Genomic DNA, 25,120 nt, shown 5'->3' with positions numbered 1-25,120 from the left:
CATTAATCATTGCCTGTATCAGTGGTTCTCAGCCAAGGTTGATTTGACAATGTCAGAGACAAGCTGTCACAACTTAGGGAGGGGTGCTACGGTACTTATGGGTAGAGTCCAGAGATGCTATTAAATATCCTATAATGCACCAGACAGCCTCCTGCAACAAGAGTCATCAGGTCCAAAATGTCAACAGTGCTAAGGCTGAGAATCTAGAGCCTAGTTAGTTCCAAGATTTTGTTAAGGGTTTGCAGAATTGTCCTAATAATCGTTATTCATTCTTTATTAGGTGGAATTGTCCTGTGAAAAGATACTCTTACATCAGTTGTTTGGTTACCTGAGGCACAGTTTATATAGAAAAGGCAGGATAAATGTTTTCTTTCCCAGTTGTTGAAATAATGAACTAGTTCCCTAGCATCTTCCAAAATTGACCAATAAATTATGTGATTTTTTTACTAAAATTATGAATTCATCCTGTTTAACATATTTGACTTTTAATTCATTGCAGTTATTTTTATTGATGTGCAGCTTTTCCCATCTTTAGACATCTTTTCCATCCTGTTGGTTTCCAAGTTCTTTTTTTTTTTTTTGCTACGCTGTGCAGCATATGGAATCTTACTTCCCCAACCAGGGATTGAACCTGTACTGCTGGCAGTGGAAGCGCAGAGTCTTAACCACTGGACCACCAGGAAAGTCCTGGTTCCTGAGTTCTTTTGACACAACCACGAGTCTGATGTTGCACCAGAGAGAAGAAACAGATCGGGTAGTCAGATTTAGGTGATAGTATTCCTTCACGAGAAAATATACTCAGGCGGAGCAGAATATCATTCTTGCTCCTAGAGAAATTTAAAGGAATGAAACAAGCTATGGGAAGAATCTTTTAACTAGAGCATGTTATAAATGTACTTTGTATTTAAACTCTGCTTCAGGTTTTTTACAGCTTTGCCAATTGTGCAAATTGTCTCTAAAAAGGGATTTAGCCACTCGGCTGGGCACACTGAAACTTTGTGAGAGGGGATGACTGATACTCAGATTTTTAGTAGAAATGATAACTAAAGGTGTCATTTGACCTTTGATACTTTCTAGTTGTATTTATTTTTCAATCTGTGCTTGCTCAGACTGTTCTACTCTTTTATTACAGTCAAACCCTGAGAAAAGAGCTTTATCTGGAGCCTTCTCTAATGCATGTAATGCATTTGATTGTTAAGTATAATACAGTCTGTTCACCATTTTCTAATCTTTTTTTTATAAAGCAATCGGAAGAGGATGTGAGTCAGTTTGATTCCAAGTTTACACGTCAGACACCTGTTGACAGCCCAGATGACTCAGCTCTCAGTGAAAGTGCCAACCAGGTCTTTCTGGTAAGTGACTTTCCAGTGTAGCCATGGGAAATTTAAATATGAGGATGTGCCCTTTTCTATAAGAAAATTAGAATGTAGGTAACCTGAGGTGCCTTTTTTAAGTTATCCCCTTATGACTTATTGATAAGTAATTGATGTTGCATAACTCAGCATTCCATCTTAGTGATTAGAGTCAGAGTATATGATTCATTTTTTGAATAGGCCACTGACTTAAAATGTTGCATCTTAACTGAAAGCCACACAGCCATTGCAGTAGGAGAAGAAGGGCTCATAGTAACTATTTTATTCCTGAAACAGCTAAAGATTTTTATTTGTAGGGGATTTTTAACCTGTTGATTTTAAATATTTGACATCAAAATACATTGCTTCATGTGTGATTGGAAGCAAATTAACCCTAAGGAGGAAGTATCTGTATTGATTTATACTTTGTCTCCTCAGGTAGAAAACCAAAACTTCTAGATTTTGATCAACAGAAATGATAGATTTATATATGATGACCATCATTGCATATTATTTGCCTAGTACTTATTTTATTACTATAAGTATATATCATTTGTTTCCTTTGTCATTTGTCATTATCCTTTGTCATTTCTTTTTGGACTATCTCTAGGGAGAATAGAATATGGGGAAAGTAATCATTTGGAAATTTTTTCTCCCTTGTTTATGAGTTCACAGGATTTGTCATTAACTTAATTCTCAAATCACAATGTAACACAGTATTGTATCTTTTGGGGCGGAGGGTCAATTCTAAAGTTAGCATGGAACACAGAAATCATGTAAAATAACACTTAAATCACCATAGTACAGTATGCTTCTGAGTAAATAACATTGAATAGTATAATAATTCTATAAATGTATGATTATATAGTAGTATAAGAATATAAATGAAAAATATAATTTTATAGCATTTTAATTACTTAAGAAGGAAGATGAATGTGTTACGTCTACATGATTTGCAAAATTACTGTATTCCCCCTTAGTAAAATCTCTCATTTAGGGGAGTAGGCATGATTCATTTTCATGCTGTTGTTGCTTTCTCTTTTTTCTCTCATGATGTGGAGTTTTCTTTTCTACTGATGTGGAATTTATACCTTTGATTCAACATACAGACCTTTTCTTCATTTGGGCGTTATGGAGTTTAGCTAGTTTGACAATTTTTTCCCCAATTAAAAAGTCTAGAAACATCTTACCTTGCTACAAAGAAATCCAGAGTTGTGGTGGCAGAAGTTACGGAGCTAAGCTTTCATTCCGATTTGTTGAGCTTCTCTTAATTATTTAAATTGAACAACTAATGAACACAAGAACAATTCATTTTTAGGTGGTAGCCAGAATTCTGTACACAAAGATCTCTTTTAAAATTAATTTAAAATAGTAACATCCCACTTATCTGGGGATTGTGACTGTAGTAACTGCAGTTCAGTTAATGTTTTTTTAATTGAAAGATAATTGCTTTACAGTATTGTGTTGGTTTGTGCCATACAGCAATGCAAATCAGCCATAATTATATATATAATCCCCTCTCTCTTAGCTTCCCTTCCCTCTCCCATCCACCCCTCTCTGTTGTCACAGAGGGCCAGTCTGGGCTCCCTGTGTTACACAGCAGCTTCCCACTAGCTATCTGTTTTACACATGATAGTGTATATATGTCAGTGCTACTTTCTCAATTCAGCCTACCTTCCCCTTCCCCTGCTGTATGCACATGTCCATTCTCTACATCTGAGTCTCCATTCCTTCCCTACAAATAGGTTCATCTGTACTATTTTTCTAGATTCCATAGGATAATTGCCTTACAATACTGTGTTGGTTTCTGCCATACAATGCAAATCAGCCTAAGTGTGTGTGTATGTACGTGTGTATATATATATACCTTCTCTCTCGAGCCTCCCTCCCATCCACCCTCTAGTAGTTTAAATCCTAATAGAATTAAAGGATATTCAAAGATGATTAAGGCAGAGTCTGGTCCTCTTGGTAGTTAAGCTTCAGCCCACTAGAACATATGTGGAAATGGCCTTAGTGGTCCACATGCAGCTGTCACAAAGTATATGCTCTGTAGAATTGCACCTCACTCTTCAGGACTTCACCCAAAGCCTTATTGAGTCTTTTTATAATAAGTTAAACTGCCTACTTGTAGGTCACAAGGATAATAGGAAGTTAGGTATAGGGTTAACTGTTAAAGGGATGAACATTAACAGCAAGATAAATGATAGCTGGTAACCTAATAGCCAGGTCCAAGAAAGAACTAAAGCTAACAAACTGCATTATTGCCTGTTACAGTTAATAGTTTTCACAATGTTGGCTCTTATTTGTCAGGAAAATCCAAATCTATTCAATCATTGGCATCAAACCAGAAAGACCGTATATGCCAAGTTAGAGAATTCTATTTTTATTTTGGCCTAATAATGAGAAACTGTTTGGGGGATGAGAATATTAGTTGCTTATATGTATGTGGCTAGAAACAGTAGAATTTCTCTGCATTTATCTTTGTATTTAACATCTTAATGTAGAGCCTGTATTTTTCCTGTTTTGTTCTACTTCTTTTAATACAGTGAAATTTTGTTTGCTGGCCTTTGGGGTTCAATAGAATTCTGCTGTCTTGGGGTCTATGCCTCTAGAAATGGCTGGAAGGAAGGTAATGGATGTGAAATGAGATTGAGGAGGTTGGAGAGTAATCACATTGGTGATTTTAGGTGTACATCATTATCTTGGTATGTCAGAGACCGAGCAACCACATTTTCTCGACATTCTGTAGTCCACTGTTACTATCTTTCAGGGTTTTACATATGTGGCTCCATCTGTACTTGAAAGCGTGAAAGAAAAGTTTTCCTTTGAACCAAAAATCCGATCCCCTCGAAGATTTATTGGCAGCCCACGAACACCTGTCAGGTATTCAGACTTTGTTATTATTTTTTAATCTAGAAGAAAGCGCATTGCTTAAGAAATTTATGCCAAGTTACATAACATAAATGCAAAATCTGTCATCCTGTTTGGTTGGTGTAAGCGCAGCATCTCTGCCTTCTTATATTGCAAGTGATCCATCTGTGACTTATCAATGAGAAAATGCTGTATAGTTTACTTTCCCTCCTGAAAATAAGCTGCTGCACTGGAAAGTGTCCTCTTTAACCACTCGTTAACCATTTATTGTGCACCAGGGGTTGTGCTATGTGCTGGGGACACATGATTATGACAGAAATCGTCCTTGTCCTGATGAAGCTTACAATTTAGTGAGAGAGTCAAAGCAAAGAAGGAAATACAAAAAATATGTAATTACTAGTAGTGCCAAATGCTATGTGAAAAAAAAAAAAAGAATGTGTTAGTAGAATGCAAAAAAATAACACAGGGGCTCCTATTCATGAAAGAGCTAGCCATACAAAACAGAGAGGTACAGGGGTGTTACAGGTAGAAGAAAGCTCATGCAGAAGTCCTCAAGGAGGAAAAACTTGGCTGCCTTCTTGGAAGTGAAAGGGAGGTCAACATTCCTGAAGTGTGGTGAGTTTAGGAAGAAAATGGCAAAGGTTTGGAGAAATATTTTATTTTAAATGCAATGAGAAGCTGTTTTAAGTGGGAGAGTAAAATGATTTTTTTTTTTTTAAAGTAAGTATCATCGATGGTTTTATGAGGGCAAGTGTGGAGGTTAAGAGACCAGTTAGGAAAGTAAAAATTAATCTAGGAGAGAGATGGCTCAACTTCAGCCTCTGTGCCAATCCATACAAAAAGGAAATTAATTGAAAAAAATCACATTACCCCACTCGCTTTAAATGTAAGGGAAATGTTTCTTGTTGAGATAGTACTTGAGACAAATGATAGCTCTTCCTTGTCTTAAAGCCCAGTCAAATTTTCTCCTGGGGATTTCTGGGGAAGAGGTGCTTCAGCCAGCACAGCAAATCCGCAGACGCCTGTGGAATACCCCATGGAGACAAGTGGGATAGAGCAGATGGACGTGACGATGAGCGGGGAGGCTTCAGCACCGCTTCCAATACGACAGCCAAACTCCGGACCGTACAAAAAGCAAGCTTTTCCCATGATCTCCAAACGACCAGAGCACCTGCGTATGAATCTATGACAGAACAATGCTTTTAATGAATTGAAGGCAAAAAAGATGGGGAGGGGATGTGTGAGCATCCTGCAGGGTGAAACAAGAAGACTCAAAATGACAGTCTCGAAGAGTCAGTGTCATGACATAGAACACTTTGGACAGAGGAAAATTAAACATGGATTTTAAAAAATCAATCAATGGTGCAAAAAAACTTAAGTGAAAATAGTATTGCGGAACTCTTAGGCACATCAATTAATTGATTCCTAGCGACATCGTCTCAACCTATCAAGGATTTTCATGTTGATGGCTCAAAACTGACAGTATTAAGGGTAGGATGTTGCTTCTGAATCACTGTTGAGTTCTGATCGTGTTGAAGAAGGGTTATCCTTCCATTAGGCAAAGTATGAATTTGCCTATAATACTTGCAACTAAGGACAAATTAGCATGCAAGCTTGGTTAAACTTTCCAGCAACATGGAATCAAAGATGAAAAAACTTATCAATTGATGTTTTACGTGCAAACAACCTGAATCTTTTTTTTATATAAATATATATTTTTCAAATAGATTTTTGATTCAGCTCATTATGGAAAACATCCCAGACTTTAAAAATGCGAAATTATTGGTTGGTGTGAAGAAAGCCGGACAACTTCTGTTTCTTCTCTTGGTGAAATAAAAATGCAAATGAATCATTGTTAACCACAGCTGTGGCTCGTTTGAGGGATTGGGGTGGACTTAGGGTTTATTTTCAGTAACCCAGCTGCAATACCTGTCTGTAATACTAGGGGAAAAAAAATCTACTTAATCATTTCTATTTGCAGTACTGTTATGTGCTAAGCTTAACTGGAAGCCTTGGAATGGGCATAAGTTCTATGTCCTACATTTCATCCTTATCCTGGGCCTGCATTGCACTGGAAAAATATCGCCACCGTATATCAGTATTTAGTTCAAGACGTCAAACATGTTCAGCCCATGGCTGAAGGACAGAAGCGAGTCAGGATAAAATGCATATCGTGGGGCGGCAGAGAGAGAGGAGGGAGATCCAGGGGAAGAGGGTGTTGCCATGGTCCACTCTCTTGTGTCTAATGTCTTTACAGCAATTTGGTAAGGTTTTAAGTTTTACTTCTTTTATGTTTTTGCTGTCTACCTTCCTTATATTTCTTCCTCAACGGTTTTAAAAGGAAAAAAGATATTTTTTTTCTCCTTTATAGGGGCTACATTTTTTGATTGTAAAAATATGTGATGGCCTTTTGAAGAATGTCTTCCACAGTGAATAAAACTTAGTGGCTTAATTTAGGAAACATGTTAACAAGACACTATGTTTTTGCAGTTGTAACAAAGTCTACATAAGTGATTCACAGTTACAAAGAATAAAAATAAAGGTAACTTTACCTTTCTTAAATATTTCCTGCCTTAAAGAGAGCATTTCCGTGACTGTAGATGGTGAAAGGGTTTAATATCTGCAGAGCTTTATAAAAATATATTTCAGTGCATACTGGTATAATAGATGATCATGCAGTTGCAGTTGAGTCTTATCACCTCTTTTTGTCTTTTATAATGTCTTCAGTCTGAGTGTGCAAAGTCAATTTGTAATATTTTGCAACCCTACAATTTTTTTAAATAGATGCTGCTTGCTATGTTCTCCAGACCTTTTTGAGCCATAGGATCCAAGCCATAAAATTATTTATGCATGTTGAATTCATCCAGAAAAGAGACAAGCTTTGCTTAAATGGCAATTCAAGTGATAAGATGAAATCCTATGACATTAAGCAAAAATAGAACCATGAGAAATGATTGGAAATACACCTTTTCAATTGTGGCAATAAACAGTTGATAACAGCTCATCTTTGGACAGAAAGCTTTTTTTTTTTTTAAATCCCTCCCTCTAGACCCCCTCTACCCTATTGCAGCCGTCTACTGAACTTTATAACTGTAGCTAGTAAATTAGAAGCTACAATAATGATAAGGGCAGAAATTGTACTTAAAAGTGCAGGTCTTTATTATGTCTAAAAAAAAAAAAACAGAACTCAAAAAGCTATGGTGATAGATACAGGCTTCATTTCAGACTGTAAATGACTTGTCCTACTCTGATACTTGTTTCAAATATGTTTACTAACTATTAATATTGTGTTGACTGCCTGACCAAATTCCAGTTAAAGTTTTACACCAAAATATTCCTCCTCAGTCCTGTTTGCTAGTAACATTTGCATTGTGATTGCCTGGCTATAACCACCCCACAGTCAAACCATTTTCATAATTAGTACTGCCAGCAGTAGTGGCAAACACTGTAACTTCCTGCATAAAAAGCATTAATTTCATACCTACTATCCAAATAACAGTTTTTCAAACTTTAAACATTAAGTGAAATTAATTTTCTATACTGTGGCAAGTTTATTGAGAAATTGTTTCATAAATGGATATCCCTACTATGACTGTGAAAACTTGTCAAGTGCCACTTTAGTGTCACAGACAGAAAGCACACACCTATGCAATATGGCTTACCTTATATTTATTTGTAAAAAACCCAAGCATAGTTTAAAATATATGTCAATAATACTAGTCTTGAGTTTCTGAAAGGGTTCTTTATTATTCCAGGTAAGTGTATAAAAAGAGATTTAAGTGTTTTTCTTTCATCACTTATTTTCTTTAAAATCAGCTATTTACAGGATATTTTTTTATTTTATACATGCTGTTTTTTAATTAAAATATAATCACTGAGAACTGAAGTTTACTAATTTTGATTTTATAAGGTTTGTAGCATTATAGAATAAACTGGGATTTATAAACCAGCTGTGATTAACAATGTAAAGTATTAATTATTGAACTTGAACCAGATTTTTAGGAAAATTATGTTATTTCTTTTTCTCCTTTATGGTCTTAACTAATTTGAATCCTTCAAGAATTTTTCCATACTATTTTTTGAGATAGAAGGTAATGGGGGTGGGGGGGAAGAATGCATGTATGGTACTCCATAAATTCAACATTCTTTAAGAAATACATGATTATAAATAAACCGCATCCAAGCCTTGGATTTTATATTTAAAATAGCACCTATTTTGGTTATTCAGTCATGTGGTTCCTAGCTTAGAAGAGCTAGATCTAAGATTATTCTCATGAGAAATGTTGAATTTATGAAGAATGGATTTTGAGGCTCTGAAAATGGTTAATTCCTCAAATATAAACATCAGTGTCCAAACATCTACCTTTTTTCCATAGGAGTAGACGCTAGCAAGCTGGACAAAATAATCATAAAGTATTTGTCCCACCATGACCTGTGGTCTGTGGCTGACTGATACAAAATTCTTCGTGTGTGATTCTTAATTTACCACTACAGCACAAGTATTATCTCAGTGGATTATCTGAAGTAACATTTGAAAGATGGGTTCATCTGTGTTTGCTCTTTTAAAACTCTTTTTTTCCCTACCCCAAGTTGGCTTTGCATCTACCAGAGTAAATAAATTCTTCAGCTGCCTTATTAGGAGTGCTTTGAGGGTAACACCTTTTCTGCTTTTCATCTTGTGTTTACTGTATTAAAGTATTTGATTTCAGATTGAATGAATGTAAATAGAAATTAAATGCAAATTTGAATGAACATAAAGTAGAAGTGATTTTTTTATTATTATTATCATTATTACCCTAAGATAGGAAGAAATAACTATCAGATACACAAATGGTTTCAGTAATTTTTCTCATTTATATGCTAGATGTGTTCAGGTTCTCATATTTAATAAACTATATATGTGAAGAATAACAGTTGTAAAAATTGCTTTTGTGGAGAAACTGAAGGAACAAATTTGTAACAAGTTTTAGTACTGATTTTATTAGGTGTTAAACATCTGTGATTTCCAAGTTCTGTCAAAATAGTAGAATGTAATTGGTTGCTTAAAAAAAAGTTCATGTGAAAAATTATGTGAAAGCCAGCTTCACATAAAAACACTTTCTTGTGCTAACATTCAACAGTTTTTTCAGCCACATTTGTCAACTTCATTATTTGATGTGTATGCACAAGATAACTTAGTGGACAAATCTGTTTTTAACTAATATCTCAATATATCTACTGTAAGATGGGTTTTTTGTGTAAACCCATTTCTTATTTATGAGGTAATTCAGTCACATTTGCCAGTATAGTTTCTCTGTAGAAGTTCTCAAATGGACTTTTTTTTATAAAACAGTAGTGACTCTTGATGTTGATAAAAGTCTTTTAGAGGGTATGATCTGAATTCACAGAATAAATGGGTTCTAATTCCTGTTTTTGAGCTGAAGGAATAAAAGTACAGAAATGCCTCTAGTTCATCAGTGCTATTAGTGAACAACACAGTTCTCCCGCTACATTTCCCTCCTTTTCAGTTCATACGCGAAGTGCTTTCTTGTTTGTTAAAACAAAAAATCCCCCACTGGCCACCACAGACTTCTTTTGTTATTCAATCATATTAAGAAACAAAGCTGGCCATATGGCCATAGGGTAAGTAGGTATTGCTTTAGGGCTGAAGTAACCCATGTGGGGTAAGATGTTATTCTTATGTTTTTACCAAGAAGTCAGCATATTTTTTACACCCAAATTCTAATCTCAAATTGTCTTTCTTAACTCATCTCTTGATGTATACCCAAATAACAACTATTGGCTTCATCACAAAATCAGGAAGGTGATTTAAAGCCAAGTAAGCTTGTTTTTTTTAATATTTGCAGTGGCTCTCAGAGTAGGTAGCATAGTTAAGTACATCATCCTGAATGAACAGAAATAGCTGTACTTATAACCTAGCAAGGGAAAAGTCACTGGCTTTCTAATGTTCTTTTGTCAGTTTGGGTAGCCATGAGGCATGAAAGTGATTTAACCTGTATATGGTTGGTCACTATCCTTATTAATCCATGTTGGTGGTCTTTGTCTTACCAACGTTGTAAATCTGTTGAAAATTTCTGCCTCTACCCCCTAACTTCTCCTTTTCACCACTGTCTTTTTTCTTGTGTGCAAACTGGTAGATGGTAAACGAGAAAATAAGCAGAGGTCTCACGCCAACATGTAGATAATAACCAGTCCTTCAGACTTGTTACAGATCTTGATTCCCTCATGAGGTTTCAAGGGAAGAGAGGAAGTGCCTCTTTCCCTTTGCACCACCCTGCACAAATAATACCTGCAGGCAAATAAACCACTCTCCAAAGTTTTCTTAGCCTGTGTACAAGCTTTACTCTCCCAAGTAATGATGATTCAAGCATGAGGTTCCAAAACTCTTCTCGAAGAAGCTAGTTATAAGGGGAGTTCTTAACAAAACTTTTTGGGCCAGGTGGCATGCAGGACCTTAGTTCCCTGACCAGGACTTGAACCGACACCACCTGCATTGGAAATGCAGAGTCTTAACCACTGGACCATCAGGGAAGACCTGGGGAATTCTAAGAGTCTGAGTTGGTCTTGTTTATCACACTATTCAAATCATCACTGAAGCCAGGTGTATGTAATCCATGTGAATTATTTTAATAGTTAATTCTAGAAAGTCCATGGCACTATACAAAAAGCAAAATCATGAACATTAAAGCTGAGGGCAGGATTGTATGTATTTTATGTCCACAAAGAAAAGGAATTTATCCTTCATTCTCAGTGACTGCTAATCATACTACAGAGAATAACACAATACTAAAATATTGCATCCTCAGTAAATTAGTCTCCCTTAGAAAATTCTGATTGTACAGGCAAAATATAGCATTTATAGCTTTCATTTAAAAATACAAATTTTAGGGAAAAATTTAGGACTTTTAGAATGGGAATTATAAAAGTCAAGGCTAAAGAAAATTTTACTTTCAGGTAATGTGTATCTTAAAATATTATGAAAATACTCTTTATTCTGAAAACAGTGTCTGGAAAGAATACCTGAATTCCTCTAAAACCACTAGTTGTATTACCCAATTGTCATTTTGGTAACATTAACAAGAAAACACATTTACAATTTAACACTGCCATCATAGGTCAAATAAGGATAGAATACATGTTGCATATGCATTAGGTTGAACATTACTTATATAATATAGGATCTTTCATTTAATATTTTGATAAACTGGACTACACACTTAAGTCTTAACTATAATACTCAAACCATTTGGGAACATTTTCCTTAACTTCCAGCCCTGAAAATCCATTCTAATGTCTTTACCAGTAGTCACTGTAGCCAAATAAAATTAGTGTTTTGTGGCCTTAATATTAAGTTGAAAACTTAATATATTTGAAGGTGTGACGAAGTGGCTCCATCTTTCCATTTGTTTATATGGTCTGAAATCACAGTTCTGCACAGCGGACATGTTTTCTCTCTGTTAAACCATAAGGTAATGCACTCTTCACAAAATATATGCTGTAAGGGAATTAAGAACTAGATTTTATAGTTGGTAACATTTTAACTTGAAATTCATCACATTGCAGAAAAACAGTCTTCATTTTACAAGTGAGACAATAAAGTATAACATTCAAGAACACAAAGAGCAGTGTTAGTGGCAGAGACAAGTATTCTGACTTGTCCTATCCACTTAACCACTTTTAATAAAATACAAAGTTATGTTTAAGTGATGACTTTAAAAGGGGCTTCCCTGGTAAAGAATCTGCCTGCCAACGCAGGAGATGAGGGCTCAATCCCTCACTGGGAAGATCCTCTGGAGAAGAAAGAGCAGCTCACACCTGTCTTGCCTGGGAAATCCCACAGGCAGAGGAGCCTGGCTGGCTACAGTCCATGGGGTTGCAAAAGACTCAGACACAACTTTGCAACAAAATGACAACAACATAATGACTAACAGCTTAATACAGTCTTTGAGAGTTACAGGAATAAAATAATAGGAAATCGCCTTATACAACCCAATAACATGCTGGTATTCTTAACGACTAGTATTCCATTATTAAAAATAATCTGTTTTCCAGTCACTTTGGTATCCTGTCTGCGATACCTTCATATACTCTTCTACATAAAAATCATGAGAACATAAGGGACAAAACTTAGCTAACCTGCCAAACCCCCAATCACAAATAAGAAATTCATAGTATGTGCCCTGAATGCTGCTGCTGCTAAGTCGCTTCAGTCGTGTCCGACTCTGTGTGACCCCATAGACGGCAGCCCACCAGGCTCCGCTGTCCCTGGGATTCTCCAGGCAAGAATACTGGAGTGGGTTGCCATTTCCTTCTCCAGTGCATGAAAGGGAAAAGTGAAAGTGAAGTCGCTCAGTCGTGTCCGACTCTTAGCGACCCCATGGACTGTATGTAGCCCACCAGGCTCCTCCATCCACGGGATTTTCCAGGCAAGAGTACTGGAGTGGGGTGCCATTGCCTTCTCCGGCCCTGAATGCTACTTTCTGCTAAACAATATACATATTTTTTTTCCTGAAAATTAACATAAATGTGACTTTTGTAAGTGCAGAGAAGTGCTGTATTAAGGTTGCTTAAAAATAGTTACCTGACAGATGAGAAGAATTGGCTTTTGAAATTCAGCTTGACATACTGAACAAATATCATCCACGTCTGAACACTGTCTCTTGCTGGCAGGGACTCCGTAACTCTATATAAAGATAAGAAGGTTCTGGTCCTTAAATACATAGGTGATACTGTATTTCTCAAATCTCCAAGGAACCAGGCATTTGAAAACTTTCCCAAAGGATATAAACATTTCAAAGCTGATCTATGTATGCAGAATCATGTCTGCATCAAGGTGAACTCATTACATTATACATAACAATCTTGGAAGATTGTTAGATTCATCAGATTCCCAAATAATGATAGTGCTTCAAATTCAAATGGTTTCACTAAGCATTATGCAATCTATATTTATGTACTATTTGACCCAGTATTGCCAAATTGAGTCCACTTACTATGACACTGGTTTCAAGTCAATTCAGAGCTTGGTTGGCTGAATGTAACTCATGTAGACTGCTTTAGATTTCTGTGCTCCACACTGGAGATTGATTCAATAGGTGCAGAAATACCAGAAGGTAACCCAGAAATCTAATTTTTGAAAGCTTTCCATGAGTTCAATATGAAGAAGGTTTGGGGACCACTGAACAGTGTCCTGCCACTAAATCTAAAAATAATTTTAATTATCATCTTTATCACAAAAACCAGCATTTAGTACTAGCAAAGAATGGTAAAATTTCACAAAAAGAACTATAATTGCAAAACGTCACTTGGGTAGCGCTCTACTGTCAAAATGCAACACAAATCTTTGAATTTCCTTTTCTAAAGTCCTAAAAAAAAGTTTCTGATCTTGTTAAGATCTTATAACTTCCCTACAAATTCAGTAGAATTTAGTCATTAACTGGGTATGACAAAATGTTATAAATGAGATATCTTTCTGTAGAAATGATGTGGAAAAGGTAGCTGAGGAACACCCACGTTTCAGTCATAGTCATGAGACCAAAAGCATGACATGACTTAGCAACCTGAGGCTATGATCTAAACTTACTTTCGAAGGTTAACAAAATCAAAACTCAAAGGATACAAATTGAAAACTAAAATTTTTTGAGATCAGTGATGTTAAAGATTCTAGAAATAAGATACTGATGGATGATCTTGATGCCAATTTCCCTTCAGTAAATGTCATTTAGCAGAGTACACTGCACATGTGTATGCTGTAAGCTTTTAAAATAGCACTCTTGTCTGGCACAATGCAGACTCCCTTAGGTGAAAACATCCTGATGATGATTGCCATTTCCAGGGCAACATTAAGGAACATGAGAATCTCAAGAATAAAACAGTGTTGATGACTGTGATAGTCTCTTTATGCTTCATGGAGAAAGAATACCAAAGGCATTTCAGCTCAAGCTCTATTACATTAACTGCTACAGCAGAAGCCTAGTACAAACATAATCAATTGATTATATACTCAATAGCTAAATTAAAAAGCTAAAGTCTGGATTTTATTGTATCTTTTTAAGGAAAGAAGTCGGACTAGGATGCAGTGAAACTTGTCACTATCTTAGGGAAAGGGTGCCCTGGCCAGTTAGTTTAGTCCACTTTGTTGGTAAAATCCTGTTGTTGTTTTTTTAAACACACATTATTAGATTGGCCTTCTTGTAAGTCAGAGTCTCCTGAGTCCTGACCACTTAATTGTTGAAGTACCTAATGGACTGTATAACTGAGAATCAAACCCTGAAATATGGTGATCACACTTATATATTGAGAACCTCTGAGGCTAATAAATAGCAAATGAGCCATTATCATTTGAGCTATGACAGACACCCTTTCTCTGCAGTTTGTTACAACAGTAGAATCACTGATGTATAATAAAGTTATAACTGACAATGGAATCTCTATTTAAAATTTTATTACTGTTAAGTTTATTGATACTGTCAAGAACTTATTTGTGCATATGGAATTCAGTATTGGGGAAATTTTTCCAGTAAGAAAATTCCAAGGGACATGATTTTTGGTAGTAAGCTTTCTTCATATACACAATAAATTATAAGCACTTTCACAGAAGCTGAATAGGAGTTAATGAAAACACACAAAGCCACTAATTGTGGATTAAAAGAGGAACAAAAGTTTATATGATTTTTGAGGGAATGTTTATAAACGCGTTAAAAATGTCAGGCGATTTGAAAGGGCAAGAGGCACACTCAAATACATAATTACTTCATCAACCATCTGGTGTTGTCAATGCACAAGTTAAGAAATGGGTCACAGAAATAAAACCTCTTTATCATCATAACACCAAGTGCCAAAGTACTAGAAGTATTTCTAAACAATCATGTAATGTAAGTCTGCATTTGTAAAAGTGCCAAACTAAAACAATTTTATAATGAAGAAAGGTAAAAAGTTTCCTATGATAAAAAATACTTACTGGTCGTGTAACAAATATTCGCAAAACTCGTCTGAAAGTTCTAAGGTGTCCAAAAAAGTCCAGAAGCTGAAAGGGAAAATAAATCCTAATTCGTTAATTCAAAGAGCCATCTCTGTTAAACTTAGAGATCAATGCTAATATCAAATACCGCTATTAACAATGCTCATTGCATATCACAACTAATCATTTCATTCTAAATATACTTAAAGTCCAATTATGGGATATTTTACTCAACTTATCAATTTCAGCCAACTCATAACCAAAATGAAGTACATCTGAATGCCTAGAGTTACAATCTGGTCAAGACAAATATATACGTAACTAAATCAAAGGCAAGGCAATTTTACCTGGTTCACATGTCCTTAACATATTTAAAGTTTCATAAAGTGACTAAGTTGAGGGGACAGGCACAGAGGGGACAGGACAAGATACTGCACTAGTTTGAGAATTATGTACCTGATAGATGCTACTGATAAGGGTGGGTATGTTCTCTTCTAACTCGTTCTCTCCCTTAGATACTCCATGCTACATGGAGGTCCACTCCCCCAATAAAATCTGAGAACCACTGGATTAAGATAAAGATACCTATTTTCTTTTCCATTTCTAAGTATAGAATCTGCCATTTATTTCAAACTAGTGATATGAAGATAAACTATAAAACAGTTAAAGACAAAATCAGTTATAGCTAAAACCTATAAACATTATTACATGAATCACTATAAATGACAAAATTTATTATGTTACCTACTTTTAGTATGAGGTAGAGTAAAGCCAGCAATATCCCAAGACTCCATCTAGTTACATTACCAAACTCCCCATAGCTTATAAGGTAACGAAACCAAACTGGTATGGGAACAAAAGTTCGGTAATACTGACATAATTCTTCTAAAAGCATATACCAATAACCCTAAAAAGGAAGAAAAAAGAAAACAGAGCCAACAAAGCTACTTATATACACAGCACAAATACTCCATATTGGACTGAGAACATCATGAGTATATGGCACAATAACACAACTATAAAATTAGTATTCATAATGATAATGGTTATGACTGACAACCTCAACTTGGTTCCTGGATGTTACAGTCACTGGTTTGTTTTCAGAAATTTCTAGAGAGTGACAGTGAAAATGTTTTACATACAATAAAATATCTTGCTGACTACAAAAATTTAAAGTTTTAACTGAATATGAAAAAACACCAAATAAGTGCATGTAGTCAGTTATCAATTATCAATTAATAATGCCCTGGAGGAAAACAGAAGTATAAATGTAAATATTTTCCCATATATGATGTGGGGACTGATTTTTAGATCATTCCAAAGCAAGTATAATCGATTTTATTGGAATAGATATTTTGTTTCAACAGGTCTGAGATAATATAATAATTATGTTATTAAGCAAACTGGAAAATTATAAAAGGAATCATTTAAGACTAAATAGCACTGATATGGTTTGCTAACATCTTTCCAATAAAACATATTAGATTCTTACCTTGGATTTAAAAGGCATGATGAAAGAAGGCACCAATAAAATAAGGCATTTTAAGCCCATGAAGAGGAATTTCAGAATGAAGTCTGTAATTCCAACAACCCAAAGTACTTCCCAGAAGCTTGAATAGTCCAAAGTAGGATTTAAAAAAATTAAGCTACCAAGAGAAGAAAAACACAAAACTTACTAAAAGCAACATAAAAAGATAAAAACATCAAAACTTACTAAAAGCAACATAAAAAGATAAAAGTGCTGACAGGGGTTCTAAATTTGCTACCAAATAATGTGTAAAAAATATGAGTTTGACAAGATGCTAGAGTTTATGTAAACAGATTATGAGTTATTTTAAAGAGACTTTTTAAATGTTTCAATTTCAAACCTTTCCTCCTTAAAGAAAACGAAGAGTCTCCTTAACTTGTCAGATTGGCATCCTCTAGCCTGTAATCTAAAAAATTCACAAATAGATATCTGCCATTCTCTCCTTAACCAACTCCAGTCAGGATTCTCATCCCTCCTTTCCAGTGAACTGCTTCTGTCAAGATCATCAACTCCCTCCCTCTTGCTATATTTGAAGGTCACTTTTTCCCCCTTCCCTCCTTGAAATATTTTCTGCCTAGACTTCTGACACCACTCTCTTCTAGTTGCCTTCATATGTCCTAGTTGTTCTTAATGATTGCTTCTTAAGTCTCCTTTGCTGCTACTCCTCTGGCTAACTGTGGACATTGTCCAGTCCTAGGCCCTCTTCTCTGTCTATACTTTCTTTCCCTGGTTCATTTTGTCAAGTTCCATGTTTTTAAAATATCCACCATGTGCTGATAACACCAAAATTTACAGCTCTAACCTCTACTCTGAGCTTATGACAAATAACTATAATCATTTTAACAGTTCTACGTGGCCTCTCAAACTTAACATGTTCAAAACAAAATTACTGATTTTCCTTCAAAACCACTTCCTTCCCCAGTCTTTCCTAGCCCAGTAAATGGCACCACCATCCAGCCAGTTGCTTAGACTAAAAAACCCAGGCATCACCCTTGATTCTTCCCCTCACCCACGCACCCAATCAAATCTGAGTGGTATCAGCTACACCTACAAACTATATCCCAGACTTGTCCACATCTCTCCAACACCACTGAAACCCAGATTTCTAGTTTATCTGATTAAAGCTGAAAATTCAGAACACTTCCATCTGACATGGAAACTTATCAACTACTGTTCTTTAGCAAGTTTTCAAGTGTTCTCATCACATATACACACAAGTAGGTAACTAAGGGAGGTGATGCATATATTAACTTGATTGCGGTAATCATTTCGCAATGTATACATATATCAAAACGTTGTATATTTTAAATAAATACAATTTTTATTTGTCAAAAATAAAAAAGGTCACCAACCACAATCTAATGGTATTTAGTAACTATTGATTATATAAGTAAAAATTTTAGTATCAAAAATTATTTATTGAGCACTTGCTATGAGGCAAGGCACTGGGTATAAAACATGAAACACTTTAAGCTCACTACCCTGGAACTAGACAAATACATAAATATTGAACTCCAACAGTAAGTATGTGCAAGTAAAATATATGTAAAGTGCTATGGAATATATGATTATATTAAAAAAAATGTGATTGTGCACTCGGGCCTCGAATTACCTGTAATAAAGTGACTGAGAATGAAAGGTGTAATATAAAAGAACAGAAGATCCTGCTAAGAATACCAGTAACCAAGCACACTGAATCTTTGAGCACCTTTCCTGAAAAATAAATAATTTTATAATTCATTACTTTGAATTATGCCAGAATTTTAAATATCATTTAACTATTTTACTTTAATGACTAATTTATTAACTTAAAATGTTTTAATAGATTAATTTATCTTAATAAAACTAGAGTATTTGTTAAATTGTACGTATCATCATTCTATTTTATATAGCTTTAATGAACAAAACAACACAAATTTAAACAGATTTTTAAAATACAAGTTTCCTCATCGTGTAACAACATTACCTATGTTTCAAAGCCAAATCTTCTACAAACTGACATAAAGAACCCACCTAAATGAAAACTTTACTTCTGCAGCTCCCTATATTTGTCTTCATAACACAACAGGAGTTTAGAAAATGCATTAAGTTATCAGGGTTTATAATTTTAAAAATTCACATTCAATTCAGTAAGAATAATTTATTTTTAATCTATTTTATAATTAAGTTTTAATTACTAATTAAAAGTTTTACTAATTTTAAACCCTAAATTAAACTTTTATGGTTTGATAGGTTGTAACTACAAATTTTCAGGTCAAAATAAATGATTCTTTACACAGATAAAACCCTTTAAAGCTGCTTGAAGGTGAAATTTTATAAACTAATCCTGTTTTCCCAATAATTTACATGAATAGGACTTTGACAATTATTAAGAAAAAATTTCCCGGGTTTAGTTTTCTTTAAATAAGAAATAATTCAATACCCATTTGTTCAACGTACACTTTAAGTATTTTAAATCTTAGAGTACAACAGCTGAAGTTTTAAATAATGGTCATATTACTTAGTATAGTCAAATTAACTTAAAAACATGAAGGCACTTGACAAATCAGACCATATGGTGATCTGTCTAGGTTTTAATTCTTCTGTCTAGTTTTTATTTATCAGGAACCCAACATACAAAGAAAATACAGTGAGACAATTCAGTATTAGGACAAATCATTTATCCCAGGTCATTTACATAACAACATTTAATATATTATCGATGTTACATTATACCTATTTAAATTTATCAAATAAACTATCTTAATTCCTATTTCTCTAAAAAATGAGCATATAATTCTACAGGGAAAAACATTTAATGATTTTTTAGTTGCTGATTATACTTACTCTTAGAAAAACCTGATTTACAATGCTTTTGTTTGCATATATAAAAGTTGTAAGCAGCCCAATTCCAAGAGAAATTCCTGTTAGAAAATAAGGTCCAGTTAATTGAAATTAAAAAAAAAGAGCTAACACAATGATTTTAAAGGAAGCATATACAATTTTAAAAGCTAACAGAAAATAAGAAACTGAAATAAATGAAGTAGATTACCAATAGATGGAGAGTTAGCTGAATATAGCAATGAAACAACTCAGTGCTTTATCATACCCTACCTGTTATATGCTGCATAACAAGTTTGACACCCAGAATCAAAATATATGGAAGACTCTTCTGCAACCACTTGAAGAGATACCGGAATTCTGAGAAGGAGCTGCTACCATGATCTCCATACTCCATGTCGCTATCAGGTTGCCTGGCTTCACTGTGGGAGTGACTCCGTAAGCGACTATGTACACATCCATGGGTACAGCTGTGGACACCTGACCTTGTATTTCTGGAGCTTGGATTTTCAGCACATTCTTTAGGTAGGGAGCTTATCTGGATATGAACATCTCCAGAATAAAGACAGGAAGCTTCTCCTGTCAGTCTTGTTTGAACACACTGGGAGGCTGAGGCATCCTCACTGCCTGCAGCTCCTGAAGGGCTGTGCAGTTGGCTACAGTTGGCTTGCATGGCCCTTGAATACTTGTTCTGCGATACAGATTTCTTTGCTTCAGGGCTTTGTCTCCTAAAAATCAAAAAGCAGAAACTATTCTAAGTGAACAGTTAAGTACAGGCAATATGTGGCTCACTAGGAATTGTTTATTCGCTAAAGGAGAGGCTGGTAATCACAGCAGATGAGTTATTTTCAGGTTATCTAGCACTCGTCACTAGACTCCTCCTTCCTCCCCACTGACACGAAGGCTCTACTGCCCTGTGCAAACTATCTTTCAGAGAACGAACATCTGCTGCAAAAAAGTTGCGCTTCCAATGCCTCGAGCTTTCTGACAGAAGGAATTGGCAAAATACTCCAAGTATGGGTGCCCAGCAGATGTTAATAGTACTAATTGTACTCATTCTAACTAGAACACGCAGTAGATTTACTCCGGTCAACTAGAAGAGTGAATCTTTTTATGCCTACAAAGGCTAGGAAGAAAACATCAAATCTTAACTCCTTATTAAGCAATATCATGCGTAACTAATAATAAATATTTCATTTCGGTGACCTACACATTTCTTTTTATGCTGAAACAGCTTTCCCGAAGTTAATATGAAAAGTTTCCAATAATAATTAACACCAAGAAATAGTACCCTTCCCTGCCCCCCTCAAAAATATCTTTAAAATAAGACGACTTTGGGAATCACTGTGTAACTGCTAAATGACTGTCCTGAATAGGTATAATTACGTAGTCTGCACATTAAAATGCGACTCTGGAGGGGCGTGAAGTCCGGAAAGAGAACACCGGGATCCAAAGATCCCTAAACGACGAGTGTGGGTGGCCGTCAGAATCCAGCTGACGAAAAGCAGAGCCTTTCTGCCGTTTCCGTAGAAGCTGGGGTTAGCGTCAGGGCAAGTTCCATGTCATTCTATTTCATTTCTAGGTCTGAAATTTTTTTTTTTTCACTGACTGTTGCGCGGTTTGGTTTTTAGTGCTCTCCACCAAAGGCTTTCACCGATGCTCCAACGCCACGACTTGCACTTATCTCCTCCAATCTCTGGAGACACCGACGCCGGATGGCTCAGTTTCAGCGTCTTTTTCCATAAATAAAACCCGAGAACCCTCCCACTTCCCTTCAAGCACGAAGAGAGAAAGGAAAGAAAAGTCAAAAGCAAACGGCTCTTCCGGAATCTCCAGGACAGATTTTTCCACCCACATTCGAGCTTCGAGTGCCTCTGTTATTCTCCCCAGAGCCCATTTCGCCGCGGCCCCTCGCCTCCTTCGCCCGCTTCCCCCAGGCCTGACCTCTCATGACGATGAGCGGACCGAGGCCCGGGCAGCGACGGCAGGAACAGCGGGGAACGCCGTCTCGAGGCCTTCAGTCACAGCCATCACCTTCAGACCCCGTCGCCAGCAACCCGGGGCCAGCTCGGCGGCGGCGGCGCGCGCGCTCCCGGACGTCCTCACGTGCGCGCGCCCCGCCCCCGCGCGACGCCCCGAGGGCCGGGCTGCGACGGCGGGGCGGGGCGGAGGCCGCCGGTGGGTGTGGGCTGTGAAGAGGGGCGTGCGGCGGAGAACCGACCGCCGGCGTCGGCGTTAAACAATAAGCGTACGTGCGTCTGTTTGGGGCCTCCAGAACCTGCCCTTAGAGGGAGGAGCCCGCAGTTGGGGGCGGACCTGCTCCCGCCCCGGCTCGCCCTGCGTCTGGAGGCTGCTCTGCCCTTTGGTCACGCTTGGCTCGCGTCCGGCGACGTGTGAGGTGGAAGAGCCACGTCGGCGAGGGTCGGCGCGCCTCTGAGAGGGCGGGACGGGGCGGGAGCGTTCTGGTGTCGGCCACCTCAGCTGACCCACTTGTGGCCGGGCGGTGAAGTTGTAACTGAACTGGGTATGTGTTACATTCGTAAAGTTGCTCTGTGAGAACGAGGCCCTGGCAAAACCTGAGGAGATCAGGAGCAGAGAGAAGTGGGGGATGGTTTGGGAGAGAAGGGGTGGTGTAAGCATCAATAGAAGTTAAGAGTTTAAAAACCCTGTGGGGTGTAGGGAACGCTGTACTATCTTCGCGGTAATTGTTAACCTAAAACTGTTATAAAATAAAAGATTTATTAAGGAAAACTAAACGAAAGAAACAAAAAAACCTTGCCTCTTATTCCCGAGCCAAAATATATTCTAAATGATATTTAATTGTATTGCATGAATCTGCCCCATTCGCGACAACTACCAATAGCCTTTCTACTTTGAACCTTAAGTTTTTTACCTTTAATTTCTAGAAGTTGACATCAATTAAATCGTGGTGGTCTTTCTATAGATCTTGAAATTAAATATTACATGCCACTGGTGAGCTGTTCAGTCTTTCCTCTGCTGCTGCTGCTGCTACTGCTATGTCGTTTCAGTCGTGTCCTACTCTGTGCGACCCCATAGACGGCAGCCCACCGGGCTCCCCCGTCCCTGGGATTTTCCAGGCAAGAATACTGGAGTGGGTTGCCATTGCCTTCTCCGAGTCTTTCCTCACTAGAGGGTAAATTTCATACATACACGCACGTGTCATGAATTGAAAATATAGTGAAAAAAGTGATACTTTTTAAAAAAATTTGGCCTCGATTTAAGTGGGGTCTCTGATTTAAAACCATTCACAGCATGGCTCAAAGGATAAAGAATCTGCTTGCAGTGGAAGAGACCGAGGTTGGATTCCTGGGTGGGGAAAGATTCCCTGGAGAAGGGAATGGCCACCCACTCCAGAATTCTTGCCTGGGAAATCCCATGGACAGAGGAGCCTGGTGGGCTACAGTCCATGGGGTGGCGGAGAGTCTGACACGACTGAACCACTAACACACACACCCTTACACAACGACTTTGCCCAAGTTAGTTTGATGGTGTGTGAATTTTGAGGCTCCTTGATCATGAAATTGTGTGCACCTTATTTTCTCGTGTATCAGAGTACAGCTGAACTCACTATTTAACCTGAATTAACCACTTTGAGGATGTACTTAAATCAGATTATTTTTATTACCAAACCATTTCTTTTGGTTAAAAAGGCATTCCCCCTCCTCCCACAACAAGTGTCAGATCTGCTTCCCATTGTCAATTAAGATATTGCAAGATATTTTTGTTTGTTTGTTTTGGTTTTTGTTTTCTGTTTGTTTTTTGATATATGGCTCCATGAACGTCACAAAGTCTTCATAACAAATTAGGTTCCTTTGTCAGAAAGTCTTAGTCTGTTTGGGCTGCAGTAAGAATATAGCCTGGATGGCTTATAAACAACAAATTTATTTCTCACAGCTCAAGAGGCTGGGAAATTCAAGATCAAGGTGTCAGCAGATTTGGTGTCTGGTGAGTTCCTGCTTCCTGGATTATAGATAGTTTTGTCTCTGGCTGTGTCCTCACATGGTAGGAAGGTGGTGGAGCTTTGGAAACTCCTTTATAAGGTCACTAATCACCTTTATGAGGGCCCTTTCTTAATGCCCTAATTATCTACTGCCACCTCTTTATACTATCACATTGTGGATAAGGTTTCAACATAGGAATTTTGTGGGGGACACAAGAATTAGATCTGTAGCAAAGGCTGAAGCCAAGTTCTGGGTTATAATGAATTTTTTAAGGAAACTTATTTATGTGTATATTATATCATTCCTACCCCTGGAGAAGGAAATGGCAACCCACTCCAGTACTCTTACCTGGAAAATCCCATGGATGGAGGATCCTGGTAAGCTATGGTCCATGGGGTCGCGAAGAGTTGGACACGACTGAGCGACTTCACTTCACTTCACTTCACTTCACTTCACTTCAAGAATTATAGTAGATTGTTGGAGATCTAGACATTAAAAAAGACATAATCCCCATCCCACAATGAAATATGTGGTTAGACAGGTCTCCAAGCAAGTAATTATAGTGTATTGGAATAAACACTATAATTGAAGGTTGTGTGAGGTACAGTGGATGCAAGAAGTGGGAGCATTTAACTTTGCCCAGCAAGAAATGCCTTATTAAAGCTGTGATATTTAAGATGAACATTGGACTTTCCCGGCAATATAGTGTTTAAGACTCTGTGCTTCCATCGCAGGGGCCATGGATTCATCCCCTGGTCAGGGAACTAAGATCCCATATGCCGCATTGTGTGGCCAAAGACAAAAAAGTTGCATATTGAAGATTAAATTGAAGTTTACCAGGACATAAGTAGTAATAGGACATTTCAGATGAAAGCAATATGTGTAAAGTCATGGTATTGTAATTGCACAGGAATTAAGGGACTTAGTTTTTTGTTTCTGAAAGAGTAGGGTGCATTTAAGGGAAGAGTAAGAGTAACTGCTGCTGCTGCTGCTGCTGCTAAGTCGCTTCAGTCGTGTCCGACTCTGTGCGACCCCATAGACGGCAGCCACCAGGCTCCGCCGTCCCTGGGATTCTCCAGGCAAGAATACTGGAGTGGGTTGCCATTTCCTTCTCCAGTGCATGAAAGGGAAAAGTGAAAGTGAAGTCGCTCAGTCATGTCCGACTCTTAGCGACCCCATGGACTGCAGCCTACCAGGCTCCTCCATCCATGGGATTTTCCAGGCAAGAGTACTGGAGGTAAGAGTAACTAGGGGCTAGAAAATGAAAGATTTTGTGGGTCTCATTTAGGAATTTATTTTATAGTTTATTCACATGGCCAAAGAGAAGCTATTAAGTTTCAAGCAGCAGAGTTATGTGGCCAGATTTGTATTTTTCCAGGAAATTCCCATGCCAATAACTTACAGAAATGCAAGCTCAACTCGGAGACTGTTACAAGTAGTAGAGTAGGACATGAACAGGTCTTGAACTTCTCAGTGAAGTGGGATTCTAGAGGAAGAATGAGTATGGAGAGATAAGGAGATAGAATCAATTGGATTAAGGGTGGTAGAGAGTTACACTTACCTTCTCGAGCTAGTTTTCCATACCTACCAGCACCCATATCCTTGGGTATTCTTTTTCCAGGCTAAC

General features: G+C 37.2%; 2 protein-coding genes across 21 annotated transcripts in view; one reads left to right on the top strand and one right to left on the bottom strand.

Moving 5' to 3' along the window:
* Positions 1 to 8,981, top strand: part of RPS6KB1 (ribosomal protein S6 kinase B1) — a 37,761-nt gene extending 28,780 nt beyond the window's left edge. For 4 of the 20 annotated variants that reach the window (XM_081585045.1, XM_081585039.1, XM_081585053.1 and 1 more), the window contains 4 exons: positions 1,245 to 1,352; positions 4,123 to 4,235; positions 6,714 to 6,765; positions 8,600 to 8,981. In XM_081585045.1, coding sequence (XP_081441171.1) covers positions 1,245 to 1,352; positions 4,123 to 4,235; positions 6,714 to 6,765; positions 8,600 to 8,605 — 279 coding nt within the window. In that variant the 3' untranslated portion in view covers positions 8,606 to 8,981. Of the gene's footprint in view, positions 1 to 1,244; positions 1,353 to 4,122; positions 4,236 to 5,174; positions 7,228 to 8,599 lie in introns of those variants that run through there. The other 16 variants (XM_081585048.1, XM_081585044.1, XM_081585055.1 and 13 more) reach the window with 9 other exon arrangements.
* Positions 8,982 to 10,827: 1,846 nt separating this feature from the next.
* Positions 10,828 to 21,601, bottom strand: RNFT1 (ring finger protein, transmembrane 1). The gene is made up of 9 exons (XM_081585071.1): positions 21,476 to 21,601; positions 19,805 to 20,259; positions 19,538 to 19,614; positions 18,324 to 18,424; positions 16,676 to 16,829; positions 15,932 to 16,090; positions 15,184 to 15,249; positions 12,805 to 12,906; positions 10,828 to 11,718 (listed from the first exon to the last, which is right to left on the bottom strand). The coding sequence occupies exons 2-9, from the start codon at positions 20,202 to 20,204 to the stop codon at positions 11,584 to 11,586; spliced, it is 1,194 nt and encodes a 397-aa protein (XP_081441197.1). The 5' UTR covers positions 20,205 to 20,259; positions 21,476 to 21,601; the 3' UTR covers positions 10,828 to 11,583.
* Between the last annotated feature and the right edge of the window lie 3,519 nt (positions 21,602 to 25,120).

This window comes from Giraffa tippelskirchi, chromosome 3 (genome assembly GCF_054371585.1).
Source record: "Giraffa tippelskirchi isolate mGirTip1 chromosome 3, T2T-mGirTip1v1.2.pri, whole genome shotgun sequence".
NCBI classification, from domain to species: Eukaryota; Metazoa; Chordata; class Mammalia; order Artiodactyla; family Giraffidae; genus Giraffa; species Giraffa tippelskirchi.
The sequence above is the reverse complement of the archived record's forward strand: the minus strand, read 5'-3'. Positions and strand labels throughout refer to the sequence as shown.

Excerpts from the sequence above, each read along its gene's own strand:
- RNFT1 (XM_081585071.1), bottom strand. The coding sequence starts at position 20,204 with ATGCAAGCCAACTGTAGCCAACTGCACAGCCCTTCAGGAGCTGCAGGC. Across the intron at positions 15,250-15,931 it reads TACTCTACCTCATACTAAAA|CTTCTGGACTTTTTTGGACA; the intron begins GTAGGTAACATA and ends TTTCCCTTTCAG. Across the intron at positions 12,907-15,183 it reads GAATATTTGTTACACGACCA|AGTTACGGAGTCCCTGCCAG; the intron begins GTAAGTATTTTT and ends ATCTTTATATAG.